Source organism: Harmonia axyridis, chromosome 4 (genome assembly GCF_914767665.1).
Source record: "Harmonia axyridis chromosome 4, icHarAxyr1.1, whole genome shotgun sequence".
Lineage (NCBI taxonomy): Eukaryota > Metazoa > Arthropoda > Insecta > Coleoptera > Coccinellidae > Harmonia > Harmonia axyridis.
Window position 1 is genome coordinate 33,352,474 of NC_059504.1, and position 23,475 is coordinate 33,375,948.

At 35.2% G+C, this 23,475-nt stretch overlaps 1 protein-coding gene across 1 annotated transcript; it reads left to right on the forward strand.

Moving 5' to 3' along the window:
* The first annotated feature begins 341 nt into the window (after positions 1–341).
* LOC123678686 lies at positions 342–14,739 on the forward strand. Its single transcript, XM_045615828.1, has 3 exons — positions 342–681; positions 786–3,314; positions 14,630–14,739. The coding sequence occupies exons 1-3, from the start codon at positions 342–344 to the stop codon at positions 14,737–14,739; spliced, it is 2,979 nt and encodes a 992-aa protein (XP_045471784.1).
* The last annotated feature ends 8,736 nt before the right edge of the window (positions 14,740–23,475 follow it).

Consider the following 23,475-nt stretch of genomic DNA (forward strand, 5'->3'; position numbering starts at 1 on the left):
CTGAAAACATTGGATAAATCGTCTGTAATTCCACATGATGATAATGAAATACTTAAAAAGGAGATAATATGTTTAAACCGTGAAAAAGAATTAATGCAAAAGTCCATAAATGATTTGGATTATACAATTAATTTGCAGAAATTGATAATAAATAAAAATGAAATACCGACACAACAAAAACAGATTTGTTTTCCGACTGCAACAACTTATAATACGGAAAAACAACCTATCAGTTATACATCTGGGTCCAAGAACGTATCTAATCTGCAATTAATTAGCGAAGCATCTGTGTTAAACTCGAACATAGGTATACCAGAAGTTCTAAAAATGTGGGAGCAACTATGAATAAAACTAATAAGGGTCAAGATAGTTCAAATGTCAAAACTGTAATCAATGAGGTTGACCATAGCCATGCTGAACAGCCATATTCTGACAAAAAGACAAATGAATGGAAAGTAGTACCTGGGAAACGTAAAGGCAAAACAGCAACAGTGTGTACTGGAATCAATGCCCCTGAACAAGATAACATTAAGGGTGCACCAAAAAAGCGGTGGATATATCTTGGAAGAATTGCAGGTGATATTTCAGAGGAAGCAGTTAAAAAGTATTTGAGTAATTTGAAGACATCAGAGAATATTATCGTTAAGAAATTGAACACTGTAGGATCCAATTCTGCGTTCAGTATAGGCGCTCCTAATGACGATACTTATAAATTGTTAAATAATAAAGATTTTTGGCCTAGTGGTGCAATTATAAGAGCTTTTAATTTTCAGAATTTTTTTCAGAAGGGGGGGAGAAGGGACAGCGTAGTCTAAGGCTGAGGCTTCTTCATATAAATGTCCAATGTCTTCGTAATAAGATCGAACAAATAGAGGCTTTATGTTTAGATCACGATATTGTTTTGTTCAGTGAACATTGGATGTGTATGAGGGAGCTGGAGCAAGTAAAGTTGCATGATTTTACAGTTCTTTCTTCCTATTCCCGTGGGCATCGTGGTCATGGTGGTGTGGCGGCCGCTGTTAGAAATTTTCATGTTGATAAATTTATACCCAGAAATGATATAAACTTAAAATCAGTAGAAGTGGAAAGTGAGGTTTGTGCAATCCAGTCCACTCAATTAAAGACCTTGATTATAGCTGTTTATCGATCTCCACAGGGTAACTTCAATGTTTTTCTGGATGTAATTGCAAGTATTTTAGAACTAATAAATTGTTGTGACTTTCGTGTTTTCGTCCTGGGGGATTTTAACATTAATTTTCTCAGAGATAGCACTAATAAATCTGCGATCGTGGATCTTTTCTCTTCATATGGTCTCCATGGTATTGTGTCGTCTGCTACTAGAGGAAGTGCATGTTTGGATAACATTTTCACAAATGTTGATGATTGTAGGGGTTGCGTGATTGATCTGGGTTTCTCTGATCACTTGGGCATAGAGACTGAATTTGTTTGTGATGTAAGAACACGAGGAGTTGGTGAAGTGACTGTGTGTAGACCACTTACTAGGGTGGGAATGGATACTCTCAAATATCTGGTTAGGGATATTTGTTGGGATTTTATATGGGATACTAATATTGGTACAGAGAGCAAGTTTGATATGTTTGTGACATTTATAAAGAATTGTGTGGATTTATCATTTCCCCAAAAAACATATAAGCATTCTGTTAACTCCTTGCCTATTTCTTGGTTCAGTAATGATCTGAAAAATATGCGCGAGAGATTAATTTTTTATAGAGATCTTGTTGAAGTTTATAATACACCCAATGCGAAGAAAATAGTAAGTGACTATCAAAAATTATATCGACGTGAAATTAAGATTGCAAAAAAGCAATATAATGACAACTACATCCGGAAACACAATTATAATCCAAGATCTGTATGGAATATTATCAAAAGTAGTACCAATCTGTTGAAGAAAAAAATAACAAGTAAAAATAATATCACTGCTAATAGATTCAACCAATTTTTCGTTGATTCACCCAAAGAGATCATCATGAATATACCACAATCTAGAAGGACATCGGCGGAATTTATGAATAACTACTGTAGTTCGATAGGGTCCAGATTACATGATATTCAATTTAAGTTCTCTCTTGTATCTGAGGCCTCGGTTAGAGATATCATTATGAAACTAAATAATAAGAGTAGTCGAGACTATTATGGATTCAATATCAAAATACTCAAGAGTCTAGTAAATGAATTAATTGGTCCACTCACCAAATTGATGAATTTATGCTTAAAAGATAACATCTTCCCGAAAATACTTAAGGTAGCAAGAGTTGTTCCTGTTCATAAAAAAGGTTCAGTGCAGTTGGTCAACAACTATAGACCAATATCGATTATACCATTGTTCTCAAAGGTCTTGGAAAGGGTTATGCAGCTACAGTTAACCTCCTATTTTGAGAGCAACTGCCTCTTTAATAGCTCCCAATTCGGATTCAGAAGCGGCCTCTCTACAACAGCTGCCATCACAGAGCTTATGAAAATTATTAATGAAGGATATAGTAATGGTTTATACGTGGGTGGACTTTTCTGTGACTTGAGCAAGGCTTTTGATTGCGTGTCTAGAGAACATCTTCTTTATAAATTAAAGAGGTATCAGTTCGATCAGGGTGCAATTGAACTTTTGGGCTCCTATTTGTCTGATAGGGTGCAGTGTGTTGATGTCGGGGGAGATCTGTCTGACTTGTCAAGTGTTGATTGCGGTGTGCCACAGGGATCGGTTCTCGGACCGCTCCTCTTCCTCATCTATGTCAACGATCTTGTGAGCTGTGACCCTGATGCGGACTTTGTTCTTTTTGCTGATGACACAACTGTGCTCAAAAGGGCTCAGTCTAGGGAGCTTATAGTTCACATTTTGGGAGAGTTGTCCTCTGTTGTTTCAGAATGGTTCAATAACAACCAGCTCAGCTTGAATGAAACGAAGACAGAGTATATGTATTTTTCAATGAGAGATCTAGGAGGGATGAATTCACTTGAACCAATCAAATTTTTAGGTGTACATATGGAGGGTAATTTGTCTTGGAATGCTCACATCGATAAAGTCTGTAGTTCAATTACGTCAGGTGTTTTTGCATTGCGGTCATTAACTGATGTTGTGTCGGATTCTGTGTTATTGTCTGTGTATCGTGGATTCATAGAATCTAGGATAACATATGGTATTTTGTGCTGGGGTCATGATGCTGGTGTTAAACGACTCTTTGGATTGCAAAGAAAGGCTATCAGAGTTTTGGGCAGACTTAATTACAGAGATGAATGCAAACATGTCTTTCAAGATAAAAGGATACTTACTGTCCCGTGTCTGTTCATTTTTCAGTGTTTGTTGTTTGTAAAGTCGCATGAGGAGGAATATAGAACACACCAGGATATTCATGAATATAACACACGAAAAAGAGATCTAATTTATCCTAATTTCCACAGAATCAATAAGGTAAAGTGCGGTGTAACTTACTATGGGCCTAAGCTCTTCAACAGCCTGCCACCCACTGTGAGGGCGATGCCTACTAAACAATTCAAACATTGTTTGAAAGAATACTTGTTTAATAAATGTTTTTTCTCATTGAATGAATACTATTCGAATAATTTTCAGGATTTTTCATAAGTATATATGTATAAATATATTTTCTTTTTGTATTTGACGTATGTAAACATTGTAAAATGTAATAGCATGAATAAATATCCGACTTTTGCCTATACGCGTAGGATTTTTCCTCGCCGTCGGCTTCTCACTCCTCGCTAAGAGGAACATTCACTCAATCCCAGATATTTAAAATATCAGAAGGGCTGAGCTCGGTCGTGTCCGGTCCTTGTGGTCCCCCTGGTTCTCGTCGAACTTCTGGTCCACTTACACGCGATCCTTGGACCTGTCCTTCGCTTCTTAGGAATTTTCTCACCGTCCTTGCAGTACCTAAAAGAACAGCTTTTTGCATTATATTACATATATACTCACTAAGTCCTAGTTGCTTGATATTTCTCTTGAGATTTTTGGGTACTATTCCTGTTGTTGAGATGATAATTGGAATAGTTCTCGTTGATATCATTCCCCACTGGCGCTTTATCTGAAATTCGAGGTCCCTATATTTTGAAATTTTTTCGACCTCTTTTTGACGCATGTTGTTGTTATTAGGTATTGCTACGTCGATGAGTATTGCTGCCTTTTGTTGTTTATCAACTAGCAATATATCTGGCCTGTTGTGAGGGACTGTTTTATCAGTCAAAACTGTACGATCCCAGTACAGTTTATAGCGTTCGTTTTCCAGGATGGTTTCCGGTCGGTACTTGTAGTATGGCACTTTTTCAGAATTAATTAGTGTTAATTTAGTTGCCATTTCTTGGTGTAGTATCTTTCCTACTGCATCGTGTCTCTCTTTATATTCATTTCCTGCAAACATTTGACATCCTCCCGTGATATGTTGGATTGTCTCATTCGTTGGACAACCATAACGGCATCGATCGTCAGTAATAGTTCGATCCTTTATGATATGCTTGCAGTAATTTTTTGTTGAGATCACTTGATCTTGGATGGCTAAAAGAAATCCTTCCGTTTCTGGATACATCGCACCTGATGTGAGCCAATAGTTCGACGCTTCAATGTCGACATGATCCTGGTTCACCTCGTTGAAATGTCGTCCATGTAGGGGCTTTTCTCTCCATCTTTGCAGTTTTTCTTGGATTGTCTGGTGGTTGTATGACAATTGCTCCTTGTGCAGTTGTAAAGGTGTTGATTCGTCTGCTTCACACAGTACTTTGTAGATCTCTGACGTGCCTGATTTGTCTTTGAAGTATGTTCGTAGGCATTCAATTTGACCATGGGCAAGTTCCATGATGTCTAGCAGACCTCTGCCTCCTTTATTCCTCGGCAGTGTCGTCCTCTCAATGCTACTTTTCGGATGGTGCTTGTGTGCTTTCGTCATCAAGGTTCTCATTTTGCGTTGCAGGTTTTCCATATCTGTTTTGGTCCATGGAATGATACCGAAAGAGTATGTAAGAATTGAACATGCATATGTATTGATAGCTCTCGTCATGTTCTTGCTGTTGAGGTTTGTTTTCAAAATTTTGTTGATTCTCCTAGTGAACTCAGTTGTTAAGTCTTCCTTCATTCTTTGATGGTTTATTCGTCGGTTTTGTTTCATTCCTAGGTATTTATAAAGATCGTCCGATTTCATTGCTTCTATCTCCTGTCCATTGGAGAGAGCTATCGGTTCATCTTGGATTTTTCCACGCACTACGCTAATAGTACGACACTTGTCCAATCCGAATTTCATCCCCACGTCTTCCGAAAAATTTTCCACCAGTTTGACCATAATTTGCAAGTGGTTTTTGTTGCCTGTTATAAGTTTGAGGTCATCCATGTATAGCAAATGATTGAGTGCAATATTATTTCTGTTTCCTTTCACATTGAAACCTTTTTCAGTAGCATTCAGTTGTTTAGAAAGGGGGTTCAGCGCCAAGCAGAACCATAAGGGACTCAACGAATCTCCTTGGAAAATTCCCCTTTTGATTGGAATATCTTTAGTAGTTATGTTCGCTGTAGAGAGTTCGATATTCGTTCTCCAGTTGCACATTGCATACTTCAGAAAGTTTATTGTAATTGGATCGATCTTGTATATTTCCAAAATTTTTGTCAGCCACCCATGTGGAATAGAGTCGAAGGCCTTCTTATAATCAAAATATGTCATAAAAAGATTTCTGTGTTTTTTGAAGGCTTGGTTGCATATGATGGAATCTATTATCAGCAGTTCCTTCGATCCTAGTGCATTCTTGGAACATCCTTTCTGCTGTGCTGTCATTATATTATTTGTCTCGCAATGTTTGTAGATACGAAATGCTATACATGATGTGATGATTTTATATATTGTTGGTAGACATGTAATTGGTCTGTATTTTGATGGATCCGCTGTGTGTTGCATATCCTTCGGTAAGAGGTAAGTGGTCCCTGTTGTTAAAAATTTGGGCATTTCCGTTGGATTACTTATAACATCATTTATGGTTTCAACTAGCCTGCCGTGTATACACCAAAATTTTTTCAACCAAAAGTTGTGGATTCCATCTGGGCCGGGTGATTTCCAATTGTGTGTGTTTTTCAATATTTCATGGAATTCTTCTATAGAAACTGCGTTATGCGCCATTTGTTCCATTGTCTCACAGGATTTCTCTTCATTTCTTATCCAATCAGCCTGGGAGTTGTAGGGGGTTGGTGTAGCCAGTTGATCTGTCCAAAAATTCTCAATATCCTCGACGGTTGGATAACTTCCTGGTGTTGCTGACATATTATTGTTTAACATTCTATAGAATTTTCTTTCGGAATTTTCAAAAATCATATTATCCTGTTTTCTTCTATAGCTCTCATTGTATCTTCTGAGTCTTTCGGAGTACACACTAAGTTTTTGTTTCAGTGTGTCTAAAATTTGTTGAGCATTTTCATTGTTTGGATCATACGTTGTATGTTGCCGGTGACGATCCATTATTATATTCACCATTTTTTGTAATCTTCTAGACGGCGAACCTTTTGCAAATTGGGTGAGCCTCCCAATTTCTTGGCGGATGCTATGAACTTTGTCTTCTAGCCTTTTTTGCCAATGTGGTTTATTCTGTTGTTTTTCTCTGGCTGGTTGCTGACTTTTAGGTTTTGGCTTCACACCTAGCACTGTTGCTATTGAAAATGCTGCACAGTATATGATGAGGTGTAATGATTCGAGATCATGGTAGTCAGAAAGATACTTTGGTATAATCTTCTTGTTGGTCATGACCAGAAGATGAGATAGTTTCTTAGATGTCCTCAATCTTGGCAGAATCGGTCGTCTCAATGGATCTGTGCCCTCAAAATCTATAACGCATCTATTCATTGTGGCAAATAATCGCTCCAGTAGTTCTCTTTGGTCTTCTTCTGGATTTACGACGGGTGCAGCATATATATTCCGTCGTTGAGCATCACTTATTGCTAACACATCTGCGTTGTTTTGTTCCTCAGAGTTCATTTGTGCATTGATGTTGTGTTGGTTTTCAGCACAATCGTAGTTTTCTTCAATTGTCGTTTCGTTGTTAGTGAGGTTCCTATTCTGTAGCCTCAGTTGGACTTCATTTTTTATGGTGTTAAGTCTCTCATCGGGTACAAGTTTATTTCTCAATATGACCCGGTATTGGTCGGCTACTCTTTGCTCAGAAACTTGAAGTTCGGGATAGTTTCTGTGGAATTCTGCAAATAATTTTTGACGGTAGCCTATTTTATCCTCTTCCATATTAGTCACTTCATAATATATGCGCATGATCGTTTCATTTATCGAACTTGTCCATTTCATGCGTCTTCTTGGTAGACCTGCTTGGGTGAGTGCTGGTTGGGGATCCTGCGCAGCACCTTCAGCGGTCGGAGAAACTCGTGTTATTCTTCTCCTAGAATGTTGAGATTGTGGAGGCGTAGCATTTTGTTCGACAGACGCCCGTCTCCTTAGCACTCTGTCACCGACGTCCCGCATACTGTCATGTCCAGCGCCGGCTCCAGACACGCCCTGACGAACCTCAGGCAGCGGCTCTATATTCCTATTCCTTAAATTCACCATCATTCATGGGTTCCTCCGTGTCGTGGGGGAGACGGCCCTTGATCGCTTTTTACGATCCGCAGAGCTACGGTGGGAGAATTCTTGAGCTGCTTTCCACACGGCTTCGTCCGTTACCCTGGACAGGGACCCTTCGACAGGTTTCAGCTTCCCGGGTCAGAGAGCTCCTGGAATCTGCGGTGGGCAGGAGTCGATTCAACTCTCCTGATAGGCGAATCGCTAGAGATTCACCTACCGCTACCCTTGAATGTGTATTGAATAAATATTATTATTATTATTATTATTATTTGCATTTTATCTGTCGGCATTTATTTAAATATTGAATAACAATTTTGGAAACTGCAAACTTTTTCAAGAACTTTCATATATCGAAATGTTATTAACATGACACTGACAGCCAAATTGTCCACAGATACCACAGAAATATGGGACTTGAAATGTCAAAATGATCCGAAACACCCCGTATACTCGAAAACCGCGGGGAGAATCGAAGGTTTGGGATTTTTCCCGGGATCTCCAAACGATTTTGAGGGGGGTCTTATTCTTGTCATTTTTGCTCTAGATGGTCCCGTTTGGGCTGTGATTTTACGTTTAAAGTTTGACGTATATGTGCAAGCGGTTTTATATATACAGTCCATTCAGGAATTATTGACATCGAAGTAGGCCATGAACGTCTAGTCGCGGCTTTATTTCTGGTTACAAAAATATCACTAAAAATTGCTATGGTTCATCCTAGAAATAACCAGTTTAAATTATTTTCATCATTTTTGTATCCGAAAGATCCTGAATTTTCGAAATTACGATTATTACGAAGGGACGCATACAGTCATGATTCCATAAATTGAAATTCAGATGATATAACGTAAAAATATAGCGAAATGCTATTTCATTTCAAGGAAATCCAATGAAGAGATGTCTATTCATTTAAGAGTTGCCCATGAAAGATCCCATTGAAGATCATTAAAATATGCATATTCCTTTTCACCAAAGGCTCTTCAAAAATTGTTGCATTACTGATGGACACTGGATACCAACCTGCTTGCAAAATTCTTATCAAATAACTCTTATGGATCATTTTATCTGTGGTGTCTAAACTGGTGAAGAAAACAGAAAAAACTGGTTGATAAATTTAAATAGTGTAGCTTAGTGAATGGAAGAGCCATATCATAATAAGACAGAAATAAAATTAAAAGAATCCATTTAGTATATGAAAAATTTTGACATCACAGTTGTACTGTAACTTTCAAAATTGGAACCAATTTATCAGCCGATGTGTAAATTACTTTCTAAAGTCACTATTTATTGAAACTGTTCATGACATGAATGATTGATTGAACTTGTATGAAAAATATAGATACTATTTGTACTCGAGTTTTCTGTTTTTTATTGAAATGCTTTTAAACTAGTTTCTATTAAATCACATAAATTATTTTGCTTATAACAGCATTAACTCACTCACTAAAAGCATTTTCGCATGAAATTATTCTTAATTTGTGAATTTTAAAATTTTATTGCATTCTATTATTATCTTCAAGTGGGTAAGAGGTGAAGAAATTCTTGAAGTTACTCTTCTTAATTTATATTTTTCGATTAAACACTCAGAAAAAATTCTATGAAGCAATTGGAATTTATTAGATTTTTGGATTACTCATTGAAGAACAAAAAACAGATATAACAATACTTAATTTCAATATAGAATATAAATGAACTATAGATGCAATGCCAAGACTTTGTTTAGCAATCCAATTATAAAATAATTCTCTCTTCATAGATTTATATAATCCTCATGATCACCACTGTCAAAACAAAACATCCAGGTAAAAATCCAAATATCCAGCATTCAAAATAGTGCTCCTTCTACTTTTACCCTTGAATATAGGTACTTGAAAAACATTTTGTTTTCTTTCTAGAGTCCACTGTTGAATAATGCTGGCATTTTCAAATAACTAAGTTTACTCCAGATAAATGAATTTCACATTTTGTTGCAAATATTCTCTGTATTCACCATAAAATCGTACTCAACCTATTATATTTTTCTGTTTATCAATAAGAATTTTCCTTTTATTAACTGTTTTGAACTTGTAACCAATTAAGTTTATGTAATGTTGTCTTTGATTGATTAACATCCAGATGCTTTTTGGTCAAATTTCATCCAGGCTGATATATTGGTTGCTTTTGGCTCGGCTTTTGGAAACAATCAAATCATTCAATGATTTCACTAATAATCCAGGCTGTAATGACTTGCCTTCTTCTTTTTTCAAACAGTACTGTGAGAAATACTCAAATAAACTAATCACTGTGTGTTTGAAATTGATACAACTTTTAAGTTTCAAAATTTCTTCGATCAAAACCAATAACACAAACAAAATGAAAACTAACCTCCTGTCAATGACATTTCCAATGCCAACCCGAAATCTGCAATTCAAAATGTTACTGAATGAGCCAGTACCAACTTAATTTCGATTTTCCAAAGCCACCCGGATGTCAATAATTCCTGAATGGACTGTACTTAGATTTATTCCATGCTGGGTATATTTATTGCTGAACGGGATATTTATAAAATACTTCTGGGACTTGCTGGATATCCCAGGTGGTACCCTTGAAGGAATAAATTTCTTCTGCTTCATCCAACTTTCTTACATAATTTCGATATTATGAGATGGTAAATTCACTGAAGTTTGTCTCATTAATTTAGAAGTATTGAAACCAGTCCGCTTCATATGTTGTAAACATGGCCAGATTTTTAAAAAGCTTGGCCTTTTTCTTCATATCTATAGCTTGAATGTCCATCGCTCCTGAATAAACTGCACAAGCACAATACTTTATATAATTACACGAAAAAATCACCTGTCCCCAAAGTCTTACTAATGATTTTGCCCAAAGTCACCACCAGATATCTCATTTCAAAAATATGCACACCGCCTATTCATTTGTTATCTGTATACCATACCCATAATTTTATTTAAAATCCAATTATAGAAGTGTACCAAGGTAGGTATTGAAATTTTTCAATACAAACTACGACGAAATGTTAATTTTTATAAATAAACATTAAAGACAGATAAAATCCAATAATCCATAGACAAAGGTAAACTCTGTGGATAAAATCGTTTTGCTAGGTCGAAAACGTCCGACGAAAAAGATCGACATCTGATTGATCAGATTTCTTTGCCGAACGCTCCAGATGTGTATTCTCCTCAATCTGGATGTAATAAACAAACGGTTTAGACAAGTCCGAGCGGTCCGAGGTAATAACCGAACGCGCTCAAAGAACCACAGAATAGAGAGGTATTAATTAATACCTCTCTATTCTGTGGTTCTTTAAGCGCGTTCGGTTATTACCTCGGACCGCTCGAACTTGTCTAAGGTATTAATTAATACCTCTCTATTCTGTGGATGAACGATGAAATAATAGATATACTTCCAGAAGGGAGGTTAACCGTTGTCACGGGCACGTGTCTCCTGTGTTATTTGGCTAATTTTTCGAGTGTTTGAGTGATATTAATCTAACTAACACTAAAACAGTTCACTAACGTTGTGAAATGCCCAAAAACTGAAGGTAGGATACTTCAATTTCATTAAAGTTGATCAAAAACAGTTCGAGAACATCTAGATAACCTCACTTTCAATGGATTGGCAACCAGGGGCGTCTACAGACCCCCCCCCCCTACACCTTTGTCTCCACGATTTACATCATATCTAACTCCTAAATCATTGCAAACCGCTATCTTGCTAACGAATGATAGATTATGTATGTTCTGTATGTTAACAAGTTGAGGTATTATAGAAAATGTGGGTTCTGAAATCACAGCTGACGATATTATGGAGTGTTCCACTACCAGAGTAAAAATTTTAGACGCTCGTCCCCTTAACAGGCGTGTTGTAAATGATGGCATCGTATCGTATGTCCCGTCCAGAACATGGTTATTAACATTTCAAGGAAAAACACTCCTTGATAAAATTTCTCTTTGGGGATGTATCAGAAACGTTTCGTTATATATAGGCCCAGTAATTCAATGTTATAATTGCCTTCGTTACGGCCACACAAAAACCAACTGTCACAGCCCCAACGAGAACAAACGATGCAGAAATTGTGCCAAAAATCACAATGAAGCTGAATGTCCGGATCCTGAAAATCCTAAATGTGTATTTTGTGAGGGTAATCACGCATCAACAGATCGTCACCCTATGTCCTACGTGAGCGACTAATGTTACGACGCGAGCGACGCCAATTTTATGTACTACGCGAGCGATGTGAGCAGCGCGACTTTTTTTGTCCTACGTTGAAATCTACAAACGCGACACGACGCGACATAAATATGGTTGGGTTGGGATTGTGCATTGCGGAAGATCAGTCTGTTGTCATATGCTTGTAGAAAAACAGTTATAATGAGGTGGTCAAGAAAACGTAAATTATTCATATGTGAAAATGTGGCTTCAAAAATGCTAATTGTAAGACGCAGAAAAATGGGAAGAAAGAGAAATCCAACAAATTAATTTTTTTTGGAACGAATTAATTTTGGAGAGTTTCACCACTTATATAAACAATTAAGGACTTCTCCAAATTTATTCCACAGTTATTGTAGATTGCTTGCTACAACATTTGACTATATAGAAACAACCAAAAAAAAATCTAAGAAATACGTAAACTATTACTGAATTGAAATATTTTTTTTCAATCTGCATGGATACCTACGTATTACATATAAATAAGGTTTATTTATTATAACTCAATGATATATTAACCTCAACTATATTTATTTCCTTCAAATGGATATTTCTTCAGCATTAGTAATATAAGTTATGCGTAAATAAATGAAGTGGAATAATAAATGATGATTATTGGTAGGATTTCAAATAAATTATTTATTTCCATGAAACTAATATTTGTTTGACCATAGATTCAATAAATGATTCATTAACTATAATGCATTTTCGATAATATCAAATAAACACTTCTCTCAGTGTATATAATACTATAGTTAATTTGTCAATCATCAGTTCATCGGCAATTCTACTCCATTCTCTATCGACCAACAGTCGATTATGATATCTTTTATCAGTCTTGTCCCAGAGTATACTGGAATTTCTAACAGCCAGTATTAAAACTTCGTTTAAATCATTCATTGTAGAGCGGTCGAAGTAAACGTGCCTGCATCAACAAGAACTACTGAAGTTCGCGCGAATTCCGCTTGGAAATATCAAATAATTTGATCGCCGACAGAGCGCGAAATTTGCCTGAAACAGTTTTACGACCGATACGACTGCACGTAGGACAGCGCTATTATATTCCAAGGTTTGATAAATCGCGTTTGGTCGCGTTGCTCTCATCGCTCGCAATAAATCGCTCACGTAGGACACAGCGTTACGCTGTGTCCTAACCCTATGTCCTACGTGAGCGACTAATGTTACGACGCGAGCGACGCCAATTTTATGTACTAAGCGAGCGATGTGAGCAGCGCGACTTTTTTTGTCCTACGTTGAAATCTACAAACGCGACACGACGCGACATAAATATGGTTGGGTTGGGATTGTGCATTGCGGAAGATCAGTCCGTTGTCATACGCTTGTAGAGAAACAGTTATAATGAGGTGGTCAAGAAAACGTAAATTATTCATATGTGAAAATGTGGCTTTAAAAATGCTAATTGTAAGACGCAGAAAAATGGGAGGAAAGAGAAATCCAACAAATAAATGTTTTTTGGAACGAATGAATTTTGGAGAGTTTTACCACTTATATAAACAATTAAGGACTTCTCCAAATTGATTCCACAGTTATTGTAGATTGCTTCCTACAACATTTGACTATATAGTGAACATTACTACTTTGTTCAACAAATGGAATGTTAAAAGTGAGTTTATGATGGTTTTTCCAATCTAGTATCTTATTTCCAAGGTTCAAATTGTATATCTTATACTTGCGAAAACTTCAGTGTTCCGGTTACCAGGGGTGAATTAGCTCATTATGAAAATTTGAAATGGCTATATCTTTTTAACTGGGCCGAATCGGAAAACATGGTCAATGAAAAAAGTGTTTCTTTTGACCTCAAGAATCTTCGGTTAAAATATATGTACAAGTCAAAGACTCACCCTGTATAGAAACAACCAAAAAAAAAATCTAAGAAATACGTTAACCTTTACTGAATTGGAATATTTTTTTCAATCTACTTATAAATACGGTAATTTATTATTACTCAATGATATATTAACCTCAACTATATTTATTTCCTTCAAATGGATATTTCTTCAGCATTATTAATATAAGTCATGCGTAAATAAATGACGTGTAATAATAAATGATGATTATTATTTTATACACTCTGTATAATTTTGAATCAATTATTATATATTTTCTCACAAATTATGCAAAAAAAAAAATAACCTTAAGCTGATAATCCGATGTTTCAATAGGTTACATTTTTGCATAAACGTCGAATTTCCACCCAAAAACAATACACCCTGTTAATCGTCAATCGTCAATCGTCAATCATTTAATGTACACCTTCAAGAATAATGCAAAAAAAATTACCTGGATCTAACATCTCAACTATAATATTTCAACAGGTTTCAGTTCTCCATCAGAGTCGTTCAATTGGAACACGGAAATTGTGCACTCTGTATAAAAAATATTCATTCATTCAGCCAGTATTGAAACTTCGTTTAAATCATTCATTGTAGAGCGGTCGAAGTAAACGTGCCTGCATCAACAAGAACTACTGAAGTTCGCGCGAATTCCGCTTGGAAATATCAAATAATTTGATCGCCGACAGAGCGCGAAATTCGCCTGAAACAGTTTTACGACCGATACGACTGCACGTAGGACAGCGCTATTATATTCCAAGGTTTGATAAATCGCGTTTGGTCGCGTCGCTCTCATCGCTCGCAATAATTCGCCCACGTAGGACACAGCGTAACTGCCCAGAATTCTCGCGACAAAAACGTATAAACAGCGTGATAGCGTTGGAAAATATTTCATACTTTGAAGCGGTCAAACTAATTCCAAAATCATACAAACACAGCTCGCCCCCTCCGCCGGAAAATTCGACTCCTGAACAACTGAGATCGCAGCTTTTCCCACAGTTACCCACATCAAATCAAATCAACGAAGCGAATCTGATAACGGTGAACAACCGCAGACTACTCCTCCAAAACAAAAAATCATCAATGCTCTCATATTCGTCAGCACTTAAAAAGAGGAAAATCCCCACCTCCCCAGGCTACGATCGAAATCAACATAATGCCGAAACATAAGAAATGATAAAACTAGACCAATTATTGTGAAGTTTGAGAAATACCAGCATAAAGCCATGATCTTGAAAAATTGCAAATTACTGAGAGGAACAGAGATTGGAATAGCTGAGGACTTGCTAAGAAAAAAAATCATCTTTATAAAGAAGTCACCAAGATGTATGATAGAAAGTTAGTTTTTACTCATTTCGATGATATATTCTTGAGAAAAGATAACCGCATTAGAAAAATTAAGGACATTGCGGATTTAAAATTACTCAAATCTAAATAAATCTAAAAAAAATTTCTTGTTGATATGTGATAATACACTTGGGATAAATATTGATATTTACTTTAGTTGTTTGATTTTTTTCATCATATTGATTTTGTGTTAGGTACGGAGTCGCTTGATTTGATTGGATTTAATTGCATAATAATCATTTACATTAATGTCACTGGACTATTTTAATGGAGTGGATGGGTATGGTAGTCTGGACACAGAGATCTTTGATGGGATTCAGAAGGTAATTTTTTTTTTTTTCAAACGTACCATAATAACGTCATTTCTCGACTGACAGGATCATCGAAAAGTTCTACTTTTCCTCCGCCGGAGGGAAAAATACTTTTCCCTCTGGCGGAGGGAAAAGTGGTTGCTACGGAAACGATTAATTGGTAACCATGGACAAGAATAAATAATTCTGATTCAAACGTCATTATTTGAACGAACGAGTGTTAGAATAAGCCTTCTGTACTAGAATTATGCATTATTTTCTCTAATTCACTGCATTCTTATCGAATTTAATGGAATATTTTCAATAAATATCGTTTACTGATTTTTGCATTGAAAAATGTTGGTTGGCAGAACAGATGTATGTATCACAAACTCAAAATTCAATAAGTGTTGAAGACGCAATTATCAATGAATACATTTAAATATCTGATTTTGGAATGAACTAGATTCCTCCAGAAATAAAAGCATTGCGATAGAAGCACGAAATAGAATAATTCCCCAGAAGTCAAAAAAATATTGGGAGAACGAACATACAAAATTCAACTAATGGACCAGGAAAAATAATCCTATTTACAATAGAAAACGTTGTTATCGCATATTTTGAATGTTTAAGCAAAATTCATGAAAGTTCAGCTTTATGGAAAAAAAAACCTATTCGATGTTATATTGTATACTCAACCTGTAACGTTATATTGATTTCGACAAATCATTCAAAATGACAAGCTTTATTGTAAAGAAAATATATTCCAAAAAAATCTAAGGTTTCAGACTTTGAAGACATTGAACAGTTTTTGAATTTGTTGATGTCAAGTTATGTATATTATCTTCGATGTTATCACATCTTATCTGACATTTAATAATTTCGGAACAAAATTGCAGATAATATCAATTATCAGATATTCTAGTGCATGCAGAAGATTCGAGATGAGCAGCATGATTATAAATAATCAATCATCTGCCTCTCACCTGGCAAATAAGGTTATTTCTGAAATCTTGGCTAGCTATATTCCTGCATCGAGTAGTCAAAATTTGAACGTTCCCATTATAAATACAATTTGCAAAGGTCCTACAAACGTAACCACTACATACCTGGACTATCATTCCATGTAGGGATGCATTATGCATTCTGATGTAACAATCAAAGTTTTCAATAATTGTACTTTCAATGATATGGACTGAGAGTTCATTCAATCTTCAAATTATTATAGAATGAATAGAATATATCAAAACAAATCTCATTTATTTTCATAAAATCACATATTAGCACAATTGCAGTAATTCTTCTTTAGTAATCAAAAATATAAGTGCATTAATATTGTTGATGAGAATAATAATTCTCTCAATCATTTTTTCTGAACACTAATGATATTCATGCTAAAATTTTTAGGTTTGTTATATTACAATATATTTCATCAATGCCTTTCCATAACTCATCCGTAAAGAAAACATTGTAAACAATATTCTTCATCGAAAATATTTCTAGTTATTTCAATCCTTTTGGTCATCCAATGCAGTTATTAAATATATAAATAAGTATGTGTGGATTGTACATATTAGTATTTTCGATTTTTTTCACCCTGGAGAGTTCAACAATTCTGCAAAATAAATGTAAATAGTAGTCATACGAGATGTAATGATTTTGATTGATTCTACCTTCCATTTTATGAAACAACTTCTTCTATACTATTAGATAAGTTCGAGATAACATAGGATCTACTTGATATATTTCTATTTAGGCAAGTTCCAGGAATTTCGATATTACTATAGGTGTAGAGTAGATACTGTATTTGTTATTGTTCACGACTTGACTTCGGAGCAGAAATGAAAATAAACGATGAAGTGACAGATAAATCCGTGACGGCTGACGGAGAGTTCGGAGTACCAACATATGATAATAAAATATAACCATGAAAGCTGTGCAAATCTGATATATTCTCGTACGATTTTGAAAAAAAAATAGCATATTTCATTCGGAGTTGAAGTGACTTTTCATGGCTCGCTTAAATTGCCCGCCTCACTCCGTTCGGCGGGCAAACATAAGCTCGCCATGAAAAGTGACACTTCTCCTCCTTGTGAAATAATATACTATTTCTGAACAAGGGAATTTCAATATATTGCACCGAGTATTGCACTTTGATATTCGTAGTATACTTAAAACTTCGATGAGTTGATATTATATTTGCAACAAATAGAATTAAATAATATTGATGTTCTTGTACTATCTGAAACCTTTAGAGTGGATAACTTAGATCAGCGATTTGATCGTGGGTTTGCGGCACTCGCCTTTCAGGCTCGTGCCACAAACTTCCACACTCGCGAGAAAAGTTGAACTTTCCCCACTTGTTGCACAATATACTATTTGTGAATAACTCAGAAAATATCCACTTTAGGGCAAGGGTGTGATGCATACACTCACATTATTTTTTAACGTAGATTCAATATCTGCCATAAAAAAATGGGGTTCTAATTTGAAAAAATTGATTTTTCACGATTTTGTCATCCCTAACTTTGAAAGCGATTTTTTCACCCCCTGTATCATGAATCGCGATTTCGATTTTTAAAGTGGATACATCAATCTTACATCTTGAAAAATCCCAAAAATGAAAATTTTCCATCCAAAAACCTCGAAGTTATTCTTGTTTCAGCGGAGTTCTATTTTCGATTTTTTTTTCGAATTTTCCCGCTCAGAGAGAATTTTCCAACCAAAACTGAAAAATGTTACATCAAAATAACTTGAAATTTTCTAAGGAATCTATTTCTGCAATAAAAAAATGGTGTTCTAATTTGAAAAACGGAAGTTGACGTCATTTCCGGAAAAACCGGAGGTGCTTATGCCTTGAAAATATTTTAGATTTCATCAGCATCGTGAAATACTTATAAGTGCTGAATTTCATGAAAATACGTTTTCACGAGGAACCTCACCCATATTTATACGGGAAACTACTGTCCCGTATAAATATGGGTGAGGTTCCTCGTGAAAGACCCTGTATAATGGAGGAAAACTTTGCTCTATCTCAAGAGCAGCCGCTAGTTTTTCAGCTTCAGAAAGTTTTTCCTCAAAAACTTTATCATCTCTATAATTTTTAAAATGATCAACTTAATTCTTTAAATAGTTTTGGCACACTTTAATGTCAATCGCTACACTCTGCATCATTTTGCTTACAATATTAATTTGGAATAAAACATCATACCAAATTATTACACTACAAATAAATTTGAAAGTTTGAATATTTGATAAAAGAGAATTTGCTTTATGTCTAGTTTCTATGGTGGAAGTATCATTTTCAGCTAATTCTAAAAGGCTATCACATATTTGAATTAAATGAAATTTTAGCGGTTTTATAGCATCAATCCTACTTGACCATCTAGTATCACTTAGGGGTTTTAGATGTAACTGAGGAACATGCTTTTTTATAAGATCCCATCTTTTTGTGGATGAGGAGAAAAATGTATGTAGTTCTTGTACAATATTGAAAAAAATCAGTGTTTCATTTGAAACCTTAGCAGCATCATTTACAGTTAAATTTAAGCTGTGTGCAGCACATGGCACAAAAAAAGCCCTAGAATTAGCATCGAGTATGCGTTTTTGTAAACCAATATGTTTTCCGCGCATATTCGCCCCATTATCATACCCTTGACCTCTCATGTCTTTGATATCTAAATTTAAATTTTCCAAAAATCCCATAACAAAATTGAATAGCCCTTCCCCTGTAGAGTCGAATATTGGACTAAACGCTATAAAACTTTCTTGTATTTGAACCATTTTAGAACTGTCACACAACATAATGCAAAACGAGGCTTATTTGCTCTGTATGGCTTGCATCCGGTGTACAATCTAAAATTATTGAATAATATTTGGAACTTCGAACCATATCCAAAATATTATTTTTTACTTTAGAAGCCATCAATTCAATAATTTCATTTTGTATCTGGTAGCCTAAATAATGGGTCATCCTTAAAGAATTTGTTTGTGAGTTTTGCACTCGACTAATGTGCTCTCTCATCACAGGATCAAAAGATCATTTCGACAGTTTTGAGGAAGTTCCCATTATCATTTTCAAAAAGTTTTTTAGAAGAACCTTGAAAAGCTAGACACTGTCTGGATAAAAATTTAACAATTGAAACAATTCTTTCTAGAACGTCATGCCAATATTTTTTTTCAGTTTCTAAAACCCGTAAGTGATGATCGTTCACCGTTGTGGACAATTTTAACATTTTTTTTAAATTCATCCATTTATTCATGTGCATTTTATGTGCAATTGATGTTTCATGTCTTGTAATGGCTTAGGATAAATGTTGCCAATCAGAAAAATCACGAGTATCAGAAAAACTAGTAGAAGTCTTACTGAAAATTTTACAACAAAAACAAAACATCGAATTTTTCGAAACTGAGTAAATGAGCCAAATTCTTTCTGCCTCTTCTCCATTTCCTAGTTTTCTAACAAAGTATATACTTGAAAATTTTCTTTTGTCTTTATTAGTAGGAAATTGATAATTACGTCCTATCAAAGGAGGCCCACGATCAACCAATATTCTGACATCATCGTTCGTAATGCTTCTGGGCCATAAACCGGGATCTCCTGAAGGAACAATACTGGTAATATCGGTCTCCACTTCATTAGTAGCTTCATCGTCAAAAGTGTCGCTTGTAGTCGTAGTTGTTAGGATGGCCGACTCTACAGAGGCTAGATTTTCAATACTTGTTGATGTCGATGGTTCACATGTTGCAGAAGATGGCGATGGCGCCGCTTTAGAAATTGTGATTTCTTCTCCCTCTATCGTTTCAGTATTAGAAACTTGACTTTTCTGCAAGAAATGTGTCATAATCCCAGCCATCTTCTTCCTTTGTTGAAGTCTAGCTTTTTTTGCTGTCGAAATTTTGCACCAGAAGGTCGTTTTCTCTTGTATGGCTCCTAGAATTTAAGAAAAACTTGATCCAAAATTGGTAAGGACATTCACCCATGATTTACTTTGCGCCATCTCTTTGAGAATAACCCGTATGTTTTCAGTTTTATGAATTTAAACCTTAAATCCGAGCCTTTAAACCTAAACGGAGTTAATATTAATAATAATAATAAGTTAAGACCGATCTGAAGCACATACCCTGTTCCTGTTATAATAATTAATTTTTGGCACAGGTGAAATATAATTTTTTTAGAATGTCAAACGGCTACGAACATCAAATAATAATAATAATAATACTCTTTATTTCATAGTATGCCTGCACAGTGTACTATACATAAAAGAAATAGTGTCAAATTGACAAATCCAAAAAAATACTAAAATTAACTCAAATAATCATTAAGAGAATATGGTTCCAAACAAATCAAATATTCTCTGACATTTTTCTTAAAATTCTTAAAATCATTCAACTGTTTAATCCTATCAGGTAGTTTATTGTACAATTTAATACACATGTGAGATGGGTGCTTTTCTGATAGAGATAACCTATGTATAGGATAATGTAAGTTCTGCGATCTTAAAGGGTAATTACTTTTAATTGTGTGAACTGAAAAAATATCTTTGTTCTTGAACAAGAAAAGCAAACATTTTAATACATAAATACCAAAAATTGTTAACAGCTTATTTCTCTTAAATAATCCCCTACATGATTGAATTGAAGTCATTTTAAAAATATACCTCATCACCCTTTTTTGTAACACAAACAATTTATTGACCTCTGAGCTTGATCCCCAAAATATAATTCCATATCTTAAAAGGCATTCAAAATTTGCAAAATAAACTGTTTTTAAATTATTTAGACTCAAATACTTTGATAATGTTCTGATTCCAAATCCTACACTACATAGCTTCCCTGACAGGTAATCTATGTGATATGACCATTTAAAGAAACCATCCAAATATACCCCCAAAAATTTAATTGACTCTTCAATCTTGACATTACAACCATTTCATTTTCTACGATCTGCTTGTGCTAAATAGCACAGCTGATGTTTTACTTTCATTCATCAATAATTTGTTCTTTGTAAACCACGATTTTAATTTATTATACAGGGTGTCCCATAAGTGGCACGTCACAGTGACACCGGAGGTAGGTCAGCTAGTAAATGTTCAAACTGTTTCCCTCGGACTCTAATGCATAAATGACACCGTTTTATAAAATTACGATTCAATTTTCTTGAACTAATTTCCGATATGGTCCGGGCTGCGTCGACTACGCGTTCACGCAATTCTTCCTCGCTTCAGCCCGGACCATATCGGAAATTAGTTTAAGAAAATTGAATCGTAATTTTATAAAACGGTGTCATTTATGCATTAGAGTCCGAGGGAAACAGTTTGAACATTTACTGTAAGTTAGATTTAAGAATTGAATAAATAATCGAAAGTTAGGACTGTTTTTAATTAATTTACCTTTTTTTTTCAATAATATTCCTTTTTCGCTTCCCCTAATCCATCTTTTTCCCTATTGTGACTTTAACAAATAATAACAAAGCCCGGTATCAAATGTAATGTCATAGCAAGCGGCAAAATTACCTGATAGCGGGGTTCCTAGTTTCAACTTAGTTAAGTAGGGCATCGGTAAAATGATGAAAATACCTAGTTCTATGGGCATAAGATTCGTGTATTGTACCATTTCTAAATCTGTCTAAAATGCCCAATTTTTTGATGTTACTTGCTCGTTTTGTTTCAAGGATTTTTTTTTCACAGCAGGTGTCCAAAGTCGAAGTTCTCGTTTTGCTAGCAATTGAAATCAAGATTTATCCATTAATTTACGGAAATCCACATAACTTTTTGACAGAATCATACTCATGTCATCTTGAATAACTATTTAAGATTCCATTACAACAAAAAAAATAAGCTTCGAGAGCTTTCCAGCAGAATTCTGACCCTGACAATGCTAAAAAAGGTAAAAATTCACTAAAAAACGTAATTTGGTAATAACTCGAAAACCATGCAACTTTTACTGGGGTCATGTTAGGCTGGTTAGGTCCCTCTTCAGCTGACCTACCTCCGGTGTCACTGTGACGTGCCACTTATGGGACACCCTGTATATTGAGAGTGTTTTTGCCTTGATATCATCAAAATCATTTCCACCAATCATCAAATTTGTGTCATCAACAAAAGAAGTTAACAATTTTAGGATGTCTTCAATAACATCACATATATCTATTATAAAAATTATGAAAAGGATGGGTCCTATAACACTGCCTTGAGGTACCCCATAATTTGATTCAATTATATCTGATTTTACATCTTTGCCATTTTTAACAATAGACACTCTCTGTGAACGCTCGGAAATATATGAAGCTATCCAGTCTTTTCCACTACCTCTAATACCCAGTTTATCAAGTTTTATTAAAAGAAAAGGTCTGAACAAACAGTCATAAGCACTCGCTAGATCAACAAACAAACCCAACCCAAGTTTATCCTCCTCCAGAAGTCTTATAACTCTTTCTGTAAACTGATATAATGCAGTCTGAACAGATCGACCCCCCAAGTAGCCATGCTGAGAGTCATTAAACAGATTGCACTCCTTCATAAATATCAACAGTCTTTCACACATTACATGCTCAAATTTTTTGGAAAAACTGGACAGTATACTGATAGGTCTGTAACTTTCAAAACAAGTATCATCTCCTTTTTTATAAATAGGTTTTATCAACGCTAATTTCTAGTTCTTGGGAAAAATTCCAAACTTAAGAGAATTGTTGACTATACATATATGAAATGACACTGTTGTTCCCCGAGCCATCTTTTCAAAATTCACGTTCTCGACTCAGAACTATGCATTTGCGGAGGCAAAGGTGATCTTTGGCACATTTTCTTCTCTTGTCAAAACGGAGGCAAAGGTGATCTTTGGCACATTTTCTTCTCTTGTCAAAACAATGACAATTGTTGACTATACATATATGAAATGACACTGTTGTTCCCCGAGCCATCTTTTCAAAATTCACGTTCTCGACTCAGAACTATGCATTTGCGGAGGCAAAGGTGATCTTTGGCACATTTTCTTCTCTTGTAATTGTAATTCTCTAATGCAATTGTAGAAGATTATATGCAGACCTAATTAAATCTGTAAATGTTAAAATCTTTCCGATTAATTTATACGATCTGATTTTCTCAAATGACATTGGTTACTATACCAATTCTTGATCATTCTTCTTCTTCTTCTTCAATCCTTTACCATGTGCTGGGTTTGTCACCATCTACACATCGAACAATTTGG